At 56.0% G+C, this 12,030-nt stretch overlaps 1 protein-coding gene across 1 annotated transcript in view; it reads right to left on the bottom strand.

Annotated features, from left to right (window-relative positions):
* Positions 1 to 9,823: 9,823 nt before the first annotated feature.
* MKNK2 (MAPK interacting serine/threonine kinase 2) overlaps positions 9,824 to 12,030 on the bottom strand; it is a 6,709-nt gene continuing 4,502 nt past the window's right edge. Inside the window, exons 4-7 of the mRNA XM_029965658.1 lie at positions 11,583 to 11,849; positions 11,321 to 11,485; positions 11,175 to 11,218; positions 9,824 to 10,881 (exon numbers count right to left, since the gene is read on the bottom strand). Coding sequence (XP_029821518.1) covers positions 10,614 to 10,881; positions 11,175 to 11,218; positions 11,321 to 11,485; positions 11,583 to 11,849 — 744 coding nt within the window. The 3' untranslated portion in view covers positions 9,824 to 10,613. The remainder of the gene's footprint in view (positions 10,882 to 11,174; positions 11,219 to 11,320; positions 11,486 to 11,582; positions 11,850 to 12,030) is intronic.

The raw sequence follows: 12,030 nt of genomic DNA, 5'->3' as shown, positions 1-12,030 counted from the left end.
CCCTGAGGGGGATGAGGGGCCATCCCTGAGGGACATTTGGGGGGGTGAGGGGCCATCTCCGAGGGGCAGTTTGGGGGATCTGGGGGCGATCCCTGAGGGGGATGAGGGGCCATCCCCGAGGGGCAATTTTGGGGATGAGGGTGCATTTCCCTGAGGAGCAACATAGGGGAATGAGAGGATCAATCCCTGAGGGGCAGTTTTGGTGAGCGATCCCTGAGGCGCAGTTTGGAGGATGAGGGGGCGATCCCTGAGGAGGATAAGAGCACATCCCTGAGGGGAAGGCGCCAACTCTGAGGGGCAGATTTAGGGATTAGGGGGCAATCCCTGATGGGAATGAGGGGCCACTTCTGAGGGGCAGTTTTGGGGATGAGGGTGCATTTCCCTGAGGAGCAACATAGGGGAGTGAGGGGATCAGTCCCTGAGGGGCAGTTCTGGTGGGCGATCCCTGAGGGGCAGTTTGGAGGATGAGGGGTGATCCCTGAGGGGGATGAGAGGCCATCCCTGAGGGGCAGTTTTGAGGGTAAGGCAGCATTTCCCTGAGGAGCAATATAGTGAAGCAATCAATCCCTGAGGGGCAGTTCTGGGGGGAAAGGGGGCGATTCCCTAAGGAACAATGTGGAGGAGTGAGAGGAGCAATCCCTGAGGGGCAGATTTGGGGATGAGGGGGTGATCCCTGAGGGTGATGAGGGGCTATCCCTGAGGGGCAGTTTGGAGGATGAGAGTTGATCCTGGAGGAAGAGTAAGGAGGTGATGATCCCTGAAGAGGATGAGGGGCCATCCCTGGGGGACAGTTTTGAGGACAAGGAGACATTTCCCTGAGGAGCAACATGGTGGGGGTGGGCAAGAGGAACAATCTCTGAGGGACAGTGTGAGGTGATAAGGGAGCAATTCCCTGAGGAGCAATGTGGGGGAGTGATGGGAACAATCCCTGAGTTGTGAGGGGGTGATCCCTGAGGAGCAGTTTTGGGAGATGAGGGGGCATTTCCCTTAGGAGCAATGTGGTGGGGGGCACAGGAAGCAATCCCTAGCGGGAAGTTTGGGGGACAAGGGGGTGATCCCTGAGAAGGACAAAGGCTCATTCCCGAGGCCCATTTTTGTAAGAAGAGGGGGCAGTCCCTGAAGGGGACTGAGGGAGTGATCCTTGAGGGACAGTTTTGAGGGATAAGGAGGTGATTCCCTGAGGAACAATGTGGAGGAGTGAGGGGAGGAATCCCTGAGGGGCAGTTTGGGAGACAAGGCACAGGCTCCTCATTTCCCTGAGGAGCAATGTGGGCAGTGAAGAGGAGCAATCCCCAGGAGGCAATTTTGGGGGATAAAGGGGCCATCCTGTGAAGGGAGTCATTCTGGCAAGGATGAGGGGTGAGGGGACCCAAAGAGCAGTTTGTGAAGGGATGAGAAATGGGGGTGGAATTCATGGAGGGGAGGTTGGGACTTGTGGGGCTGAAGGGGGTCGGTGCTGGGGGTGAGGAGCCAGGGAGGTTTGGGTTCTGGAGAGGGGCAGTGGGTGGGATTGGGGTGAAGGGGAGGCTCTCCCTTCATGCTCTCACAATCCAGCAGACCCAGGGCTTTGCCATCCCCAGCCCTGCTTTGTGCCCAGCAATTCCTCACAATAATTAGCTCAGAGTTCCTGACTGCTGCTGCTGACACAGGCCTGGAGCACCACAGGGGCACCACATCACCAGGATCACCACAGGTATGACCCTGCCCAGAGCAGGGAGCACAGCTCTCCCCGGGACAGGCTGATCCCTCACCTGGGCATGCCCTGCTGCTCCCCAGATCCTCCTGGATCTGCTCAGCTGGTGTGTCCCCACCATGGAATGTCCTCCCCAGGGTGAGGTGGAGATGGAGCAGGGGCAGGAACAGGCTGCAAAGCAGAAGATTAATTAAGAGGCTGTGCCACTGCCTCACTGTGATCTCAGTAACTGAACCGTTAAAGTGATTTATTCTTCGCAGGGTAATTACATTCCCCCTCTCCCTGTTATCCGTCCCCTGATCTGTGTTGCACTCACACATCCATTCCTGTGGTCTGGGACTCAGCATGTCAGCGAGGAGATGGCCTGGCTGCCCCTTCTGCTTCCTGTGCCTCGGTGTTACACCTCCTGTAACACACACTGATGTGCTGTTTGTGTGGGTTGGGTGCTGTTTGTATGGATTGGGTGCTGTTTGTACGGATTCTGTGCTGTTTGTATGGATTGGGTGCTGTTTGTACGGATTGGGTGCTGTTTGTACGGATTCTGTGCTGTTTGTATGGATTCTGTGCTGTTTGTATGGATTCTGTGCTGTTTGTATGGATTCTGTGCTGTTTGTATGGATTCAATGCTTCCATACCCTCCTACAGCTCCAGGTTCTCACCACGAACCACCACAGCCATGGTGGTGTCACACCACTAATTTTGATCAAGAGCTTCCAACTTTGTTTTGTATTTATGTCATCAAATGCCCATTTCTGCTTCTTCTGCTGCAGTTTTTAAAGCTGTGTTGCACTTCACGTGGACAGGGTTGGGAAACTTCTGTGGCCACAAGCCATGCAGAGCTCAGAGCTCTTGTCCTAATAGTCCCTGTGCAGGCAGGAATGAGTAGAACCATGAAATCACAGAATCATTAGGGATGGAAAAGACCTTTAAGATCATGAAGTCCAACCATCAACCCACCACCACCATGTTCACCACTAAACCATGTTTGTTCCCAAGTGCCACATCCACACGTTTTTTGAACATTCCCAGGGATGGAAACACTTGGAGTATTTTAGAGTATTTATTTAGACTGTTAAAAAATAGTATTTTCTGGAGGAACGGCCCTTTTTGCTGCGAAATCTTTCATTTGTTGTTACTAACCGAGCATTGAATGCAGCCGCGTTCCCTTCCAGGGCGCTGCAGCTTTCCCCTCTCACGCCGTTTGCTCGGCACATCACACGCACACACTCCCCTGTGCCGGCCCGGCTGCTTCCCCACGTTCGCAGCGCCGCATTGTCCCCTCGGGCCGCGCTCGCCTGGCCGCCCGCCCGCTCCCTGCGCGGGCCTGTCCCGTTCGGGATCCTCCTGTCGGGCCAGAAACATTAGAGGGAGCTGAAGCCTCGCTGTGCCCGGCTGGGTGCTTGGGCGGGGTGGGGGCTGGAGCCGCAGCCCTGTGTCTGTGTGTGTGTGTGTTAAAAGCAGGTTGAAGCAAGAGAGAACGCACTTTTCCTGAAGGAGGAAGAAGATTATCCACCCTCTATTACACAGAGTTTTCCTTTTGGTGTTTTTTTTTCGCTGAGCATGGCAGAGCAGAGATTTGCTGTGAAATCTGGCAGAAGGAGCGAGCTTTGATGACGGATGCACTGAACAGTTTTGTCTGCTCAGTGTCTTCAAGAGCTGCTCTAAGACTGAGGTTAGAGACCACCAGACAGTGCAGGCTCCTTTGGTTTTGAAAAGGTTTACTGGCAGGCGTATTTTATATTTTCCAGTGACATGTTTTCTCTGTGTTGCATTTTGCACTGGCAGTTTCTTCCTGCAAAGCAACCAGTGCTTGGGGGGCGTGTTCCTTTACGTGCAAGAGCAGTCAGGACAGAAACCCCAAACCACCAAAAGTGGGGTTTTACACAGTTATACTGTGCTGCACCCCTGGCAGTAGGAAGTGGGTGGTGGGCACCGGCTTCGTGGTCCCACATTCCTCCAGCTTCAGGAGTGTTGCAGGAATGTCGCCTGCCCAGGAGGTGCAGGAACATCCAGCCCAACCCATGCTGACGGGGAGGGAGGTGATGGAGGCTGAAGCCTCTCCACCATAGCCTTCCCTGCTCCCAAATCCCAGCAAATCCCAGCAAATCCATGGCCATCCTCGAGCAACTGTGGTGTCTCTGAGGGGATGGTGTGCCTCGCCAGGGAGGGCATGTGGTTCTCCATCACACAGGGAGGGGATTTGGCATCCACTGGATCCCTCCCCGTTCGATGCTGATCCCACCAGCACCACCACCCTGCTCGGTGCCAGTGCTCCAGACACATCCCAGTAATTTGGCATGTGATGAACCAAACAAGGGTGATTGATCTTGTGGCAGGAGCCAGACCCTCAACTCAGGTCCAGTGTAAGGAAACACAGCTGTGGAAATAAGGGATAATCCAGATGGCACAGAAATCCCTGTGGGACACTCACCTTGGCACTGTGGGATAGGGTGTTTGTTGCACAACCCTGGACCAACACCAGTGAAATACAAACACTAGTGCCGTGCAGGAGTCCTTAGAATCCCAAAAATAGATCTGGGAGCACAGGGTCATTATTCCTGGATCCAACAGCCAACAGATTCCTCCAGAGATCAGGCACTGGGCAGAGGCAGTGCTGTTCTAGCTGGGGCAATCACAGGGGGAGGAAAAGCCTCACTCCAGCAGTGGTTCAGCTGGGGGGGATGGAGCACTGACCACTTCCAGGGCTGGGAATGAAGGGTCTGGGATACACAGGGCTATGAGGAGCTGGAATGAAATGGTGGGATTGGGGTGCTCAGAGTTGGATGGTGGGGAATTCCCGGCCCTTCTTCACCTCTGAAGGCAAAAAAATACATTTGGGATATGTGTTCCAAGGAAAAGATGGGAAGGCAGAGGTAGCTCTCCCCTGGCTGACTCAAGGAGTCATGTTAAGGCATAAGGAAGCTCCAGGAAGCTCTGAGGAGGATGTGTGGCAAAGATGGAGACATCCCAGGGCTGAGCCAGAGGAGGGCAAAGTGGGACCTGCCAAACCCTGTGTGACAGCACCAGGCCTTGATTTAAATCTCCAGCCAGGAGAGAAGGGGACTCAGGAGTCCACAGCCAGCTCCAGCCATGGGCACGGCGGAGCCCCCAAGGGGCACAGCTGGAAATGCTCTCCTGGGTTTTGAGAAAACCTGGTGCTGCTCCACTCCTGTGATCAACCACAGCTCCCAAGGCCTGTGTGATCCCACAGGGAGCTGAAATCCTGTGGGAAAGCCAAACCTGCTCCACATGGCTCACCCTTCACCATCCAAAACCACAAACAAGGCTGACCAAAGGCTTTTCCAGGCAGCAGAGGAAACATGTACCAGGTCATGCCGATGCCACCAAGGCTCATCCTGGTGCAGGGGGACCAGCTGGCCACAGGCAGAGCCAGACCTGCACACAGGGCTCTGCCAGGGTGCACGTCACTCCCTGAGATGGCTCCAGAGGGAGAACCTACACACACCAGCCACAAAGTGACAGCTTCTACCAAAAAAAGCCCAGACTGGTTTGTTTTGGTTGCCTGGACAGGAGAGGTGACTCACTGCAAAACACACAGGGTTTCTTCTTTTCTCTGCCCCATCCCAGAAAACATTTTAAAAGCACAAAAAGGAAAACTAAACCTTTTTTTGATCCAAAACAGCCCTTCACATCTTCCTCTCCACATGGCCAGCGTGGGTTCAGGGCTCATGGATGGTTCAGGAGGGCAGTCTGGGCTGAGGGAATGCACATTCCTCACTTCAGCGAGGAAAGGAAGAAAAGAAAACTTTGGGGTTTGGGCAGATAGTGAATCAAAACTTTGATTAATCACCTGGATCATCATCTGTCACCGGCAGAGCCAGGCTTAGACCCAAAACACTGAGGACACTTCACGTGCCTCGGTGCCCTGGGCTGAACCCAAGTGTGACCCCAGCAGCCACCAGATCCCATTGGGACCCACTGGCTCCATCAAATCCTGAGAACTGGCACAAGCCACCGCGTCACCCACAGCCTGACTGATTCCCCCACATCTCCCAGGCCGCCCTGGTGGCTCTGCAGTGGCCCCTTTGCTCCAGGCCACCGTGGGTGGCATCGCCTCTGCTCCTCCGCAGGGCTTTTCTCCCCTGCAATCCATGCCAGTGTATTTATAGTGCCCTTATCCCGCTGGAGCCTATTTTGGGCCGATGCTCAGGCCCCAGAGCAGCGCAGGTTATTTTAACCCAGCGCTGGGTTATTTTCAGGGCTGCCCTTCTCCGCACGTGCTCCGGGATGGGTTCCAACTGCCGGGCAGATTTGGGGGTGGTGGAGGCAGGGAAGGGGGAAAGAGGGACCCACAAAGGAATTGCAGAGATTAAAACCCAAACCAGCGCCTGCAGCAAAGCTGCCTTTGGCACACCACCTGCCTGGGATCCACCTGGAATCTTGGAAGGTGGATTTTCTGCAGGATAACCCATGAGCAAAGAGCAGGGGGGGAGGGGTTTCTGAATGGGGAGACAACAAACGAGAGGGGAAGGAGAGCAAGATACACAACAGGGAAGGAGAGCCAAGAACTGGATGCTCCTAAAATGTCCAAGGTCACCAGTTGGTGGCCCCAGGTCCAGGAGGGAGCAATGACTTTGTTCAACAAAGGCAGGAACAGCACCATGGGACGGGACCAGGAGACACTCCTCATTCTCTGCATCCAGGGAACCCCAGCCCTGCTCCCACCCTGGGCTGTCCTGGAGCAACCAGGGAGAGGAGGCCCCCAGAGGAGTCCTGTCTGGATCCAGGTGCTGCAGGAAGCACCATTTCCCAAGCTGTGAGCCCAGATTTCTGGCCATTGAGTGGGGCTCTCTCAGCTCAGAGCCAGGAGCAGCAGCTGGTCCACAGCAGATCCCACAGCCCATCCCCAAAAAGCAGGGGTCTGCCAGGACAGCACTGCCAGCCAGGGCATCCCCACCTGCCATAGCAAGGGCAGCCAGAGGGATCCAGCTCCATCCCCCCTAGCATGGCAGCAAAACTAATTTGCCAGGCCAGAAAATACCTTAAAAATTAGAATACATTAAAAAAAACTCCACAAGGGCAGCCCTGCCCAGGAAAAAAGCCCTTTCCCATACCCTGATCCCCAACCTCCAGTCTCCACCACTTCCTCCATCCCCAAACCTCCCAGATCCCCCCACACAACCTTCCTCTGGCCTCCTCTTCCCCCTCACCCCCTGGCAGGTGGATGTGTGGGGAGGATGGACCAGGGGGTGGATCAGGGGGTGGCAGAGCAGCCCCCAAAAGCTGTTTGCAGCTGGCAGGGAGCACAGCCCTGCCCGTGACCTCCAGGTCCCGCTGGGGATTCAAGGATCACACCATCCTGCTGGGAAAAGTGAGTCAGGGCCGGAGCTGCTGCCAGCCCCTATTCCTGGATCCCACTGCACTCCCACTCCCAGCCCCCCTGGACCAGGAGCCACTGGAAGCTGGGAAGGCCAACAGCGGGAAGACCCAGGGGTCTCTCTCCCCCTCCCACCTCGCCCAATCCACCCACCTGCCACAAGCACCTGCCCACCACGTAGGTCTCAATGCATTTTTATTAAATTCTTACAAAACAGAATACAAAATTCTGGCATCAACAATTGTTATAAAGGAAAACTTCAATTCAGCTGTATCAGGTCACCTGGTACATACAAGTAAAGTGCTTATTTTTGTGTGGGTTTTTTCTTTTTTTTTCCTTTTTTGTTTTTGTTTTTTTGTTGATTTTTTTTTTGTTTTTTTTTTAAATATTTTCAGTTTTTATTTCCCAGCCAGCCCCCGAGCAGAGGCCGCTGCTGCACAAACCAACAGTGCGATAACGTGACTCCTGTGGAACCAGCTTTGGCAGTCTTCATCAATTGTAAAGAGGAGAAAGCTTCTCCTGGTTTGATAAAAAGAGTTAGAGCTTCACAGTAAACGTTTCTAACCAGTTCTAAAGTCGAGTTAGTTGGCTGAAGGAAGGGGGGGGAAGGAGAGGAAGCCAAAACGCTTAAAGTTTCCAGCTTAAAAAAAAAAAAAAAAAAAAAAAAAAAGAAGAAAATCTTTTTGAAGTTGGTTTCCAAGATAGATGCTCTATGGGTAGGGTGGGAGGAAGCTTGGGAAGAGGAAGAAGAAGGGTGTTGGTGAAAAGGGGTCGCTGGTGCTGGACCACGGGAGCATCTGTCTGGAAACCGCCTCGGGAGAGGCGTTGGCATGAGGGTCTCCCCAGCCATCCCTGTCCCACTGAGGCACCCAGGGGTGCCCAGCACTGCCACGAGTCAGACTGGAGCCATTCCAGAGTCAATCCCCAGCTCTAGAGGCAATTAAAGATTCTCTCCCAACACCTGAACCCTGCCATGGGTCACCCCAAGCGCTGGGTTCACCAACCCAACCCCCGCCCCAAACACCAAGCCAAGCCTGGGCCGAGCTCGGGCACCCTCTGGCACATCCATCCCCTCGCCACAAACCCCCACAGCACCTTCCAGCTGCACATTCCCGGCCAGGGACACCCCGGGTGCCCACGGGACACGCTCCCAGCACAGCACGGGTCACCCAGGCCACGCGCCCGCCTCCACCACAGAGGGTGTGCTCGTGTATTTATATAAAACATCGCGCTTACACGTGGGGAAAAGGGGGAACTCAGCCTGCCAACATCAGCAGCACAGGGGGGACAGATAAATCCCAGACATCCCCCTGCCATCCCCTTCCCACGGATTCTGTGTGATTTTTGTTTTGTTAAAAAAAGGCTGCGCCATGCAGCATCAACAATAGCTTCACAATACCAGCTCAAGGCATCGCTGTACTGTACATCATTCAAGTATTTCTTAATATAAGACAACGAGGAATTATCTACAACTGATAAAACAAAATAAGCTATAGAAAGTAACAATGTACAATCAAGATGGACTTTCTTCCTTTCTGTTAAAGGAGGCCTCTCGGGGGTGTCCCAGTGCCTGCGTGGGGGGGTCTCCCCTCATCACCACCTCGCTCCTCCCCACCCAGCACGGTGGGACTGGGAGAGGGCTGACTGCAAGGGTGAGGCAGTTTTTGGGGGGTGGGATGGGGATGGAGCTGCCCTCCCCCACAGCCCCCAGGTCAGCAGAAAGGCCAGGAAGGGTGAGAGAAGACGGCCCCTGCCCTAAGCTCCACCAACACCCCTGCCCATCCTCCCCCAAGATAACTCACACACACCTCCCTGAAACAAAAAACAACATATATTGCATAGTATTGCTGTCAGCAGTCTTAAAATGAAAAGGAGAACTTTCGATTTTTTTCCAGAGACAGCGACTGACTTCAGCTGAAGACCCAGGGAAGCCTCTTCTCCCCCGGCTCAGAGCTCCCAAACCCTCACCTGTGCACACGAGGCTGCTTTTGCAAAATATAAAGCTCCAAGCACTGAGTGGGCAGGGCTGTGAAAGGGCACCCTTCCGCAGAATGTGGGTGGCAGCGGGCACAGCTGTGGCCAAGCCATGGGCTTGCCGTGGTGGGGCACAGGGGTGTCGGGGGGATCTGGAGGCACTGGGGGGAGCTGGAGGTCAGCCCAGCCCCAAGTGCCTCCTGGGCAGACCCAGAAACCAGCCAAGGGCCTCATCCCAGCTCAGCATTCCAAGCCCTTCCCTGCCATGCATTCCTTTCCTTCCCCAAAGCAAGCCCTGAGGAAAGGGCAGCGCCTGAACACACGTGAACACGGATGCACATCCATGAACACGCACACCAGCACTGCCCTCTGCCCCGACCCCAGACCCTCCAGCCCCACATTCTGAGTTGTCCCCAGGCTGCTCCCCCAACATTGCGGCCCTTGGGTGCTGCCACCAGCCTGGCTGCTCCCCACTGGTATCCCTAGGGCACTGGGCACCCTCTGTGCCCCCAGACCCTCCTGCCACGGCAGCCTCGGGGCCAGCCCGAAGCCACAGCAGGTCTCACTGTCCTGCAGCAGGTCCCAGAGCTCCTTAAGTGGCTCCTTGCTTTCCACGGAGCACAACTATTCCCAGAGGGAGTTTCTGGCTGCTCTGGCCACCCTGAACACCTCATCCCCCTCACACCTCCACCAGGGCACAGCCACCAGCGCCTCCAAACCCAGGGGTACAACCCCTGCCCTGGCACAAGAGCCCAGCCCTGGGTGCCTGCGAATCCCCCGGCTCTGGCCTTACCCCCGGGAGCCGCTGCTGGAGCACAGGAGGGAGGAAAGGAAGACATTTCTCTGTGCCCTGTAGAGAAGCACAGCTAGCAGTTTAAAACCAACAATCATAAAAAAAATAAAAAAAAGGAAAAAGAAAGAAAAGAAGGGGGTGAATAGCTTATTCTGGGATGCCAAGGAGAGAGGGTGGCTCGGTGGGACAGGGCACTGCTCCCTCGCTGGCACCATCTCCCCCCGGCCTGAGCGGTTCCCTGCACAACACCCACCGTGTCCCCCCGGAGCAGAGCCAGGGAAGCCCCCAGCACGGGACGGAGGTGCCTCCCAGACCCCCGGGAAAGGGGGGTTTGATGGGATCTACCCCAACATCGGAGAAAAACCTGCAGCTCCGGGGGGAGGGACGAGGTTAAAATGCGACTCCCGTTGTTGGAAACGCGACCGAGGGTCTTTTGTTCACAGTATGAAATGAGCTGAAATCGTCAAAGCAGCCGCGGGTACAAAGAGTCCTTTGGTGTCGGGGAGGGGGGGAAATGTCAGAGGAGAAACCAAGAGTCGGGGAACAAAAGTCCATGTGTCTGTCAGATGTCCTTGAGTGTGCCCTGGGTGAAGCAACCTCACGCTTGAGTTAATACCTTAAAAAAAAAAAAGATATCTTAAACAAACCCTCCCACCCCCAGACCTACAAGATCAGCAAAACCTTGGAAACCAGCCACAGGGACGAGTCCTGATCTTGTCACTAGCCGGAAATGGTGAGGTTGGGTGGGGGGGAAAGGGGGGAAGAAAGAAAGGAGAAGGGGGGATATGGGGTCCAGCAGGTGCAGGGGGCACCGCTCAGGCTTGGTCGGCCACCAGGACCAGCGGGGCCACCAGGTGCTGCCCGGCGGCCACTGCCTTGGCCAGGCTGCTCTTCTGCCGGCGCTTGGCCAGCTTGGACTCGGAGGGGGGGGAGAGCTGCATGGCCCGTGAGGTAGCTTTGATGATGATGGGTCGTGCTTCCTCCTCCGCCTCTTCCTCCTCGTCCTCGTCGTGCCGCGTCAGCTGGCGGTTGACAGCGATGGCCTCGGCGGCGAAGCAGGTGAGCTCTTTGGCACTGCTGTTCCTGCAGGGGAGGCAGGGGCTCAGGGGGGCGTGGGGGGCTGCAGGGAGGGCAGGGTCACATATCAGGCTGTCCCTCCTCATGTGCAGGTCATGGTCAGGCACCAAAAACTTGGCTCGGACCCAACTCGCAGCAGCCGCCGCTGCCCAGACAGAGCTGTGGTGGCAGAGCCCCCAAAAAGCAGCAGGAGTAGACAGCAGTGCTGAGGAGAGGAGCCAGGATTTTTGGGGTTGGGATTTCAGTTTTGGGGCAGGATTTCTGGGGCTGGGTGGCTGGGCCCCCCATCCCGCACTCACCTCTGCAGGATGATGGGGGTTGGCAGGGTGTTGTCCGGGGCACACTGCAATGAAACACAGTCCGTCAGAGCCAGGAACCCCACAGGGGGGTGTCCCCCCACCCCAATTTTGGGAGCAGAGAGCAGGGAGGGGGCATCACCACTCACCCCCTGCACCCAGGGGTGCTCCAGGACCTGGGCTGCGCTGAGCCTCTTCTTGGCATCTCTCACCAGCAGCTTGGAAATGAGGTCTTTGGCTCCGAAGGAGATGTGTGCCCAGTCCTTGTCGGGAAACTCATACTTCCCCTCCTGGATGCTCTCAAAGAGCATGTTCTGGGGAGGGGGGAGAAAAAAAAAATCACAGGGGCTCAACCAGGGGCGCTGCTGCAAAACTGGGGGTGGGTTTGGCAGTGCAGGGTCCCCCACGTACCTGGCAGGTGTGACAGGCCTCGCCCCGGTCCCAGCCGCAGTCGGAGCCGCAGTGGCCCACAAAGGGGGGGTACCCACTCAACATGATGTACAGGATGACCCCCAGGCTCCACAGGTCACAGCGCTTGTCGTAGATCGTGGCCTCCTCGTTGAAGGCCTCCACCACCTCTGGGGCCATGTACTCGGCTGAGCCACACTGTGGGGACAGGCAGGTGAGCCCAAAGGGTGGGCACCAAGGGCAGAGGGGGCTGGGAGGGTTCTGCCAGAGCTACAGGGCTGCACCCCTGAAGGGAGGGTGCAGACAGGGCTGCTCCCTGGGATTTGCTCCTGCCAGGGCAGATCATCCTGCAGGGTTTCCCAGCACGGGGGATGCCACAGACCTGCCTCTCTGGGGTCACCCAACAGCGAGCTGCCACCCCACAGGGGAAGAAAAAAAAAAGCCTAAAGGG

This window comes from Manacus vitellinus, unplaced genomic scaffold (genome assembly GCF_001715985.3).
Source record: "Manacus vitellinus isolate BGI_N305 unplaced genomic scaffold, ASM171598v3 scaffold_114_pilon, whole genome shotgun sequence".
In the NCBI taxonomy this organism is placed as follows: Eukaryota; Metazoa; Chordata; class Aves; order Passeriformes; family Pipridae; genus Manacus; species Manacus vitellinus.
This window is presented reverse-complemented; position numbering and strand designations above follow the sequence as displayed.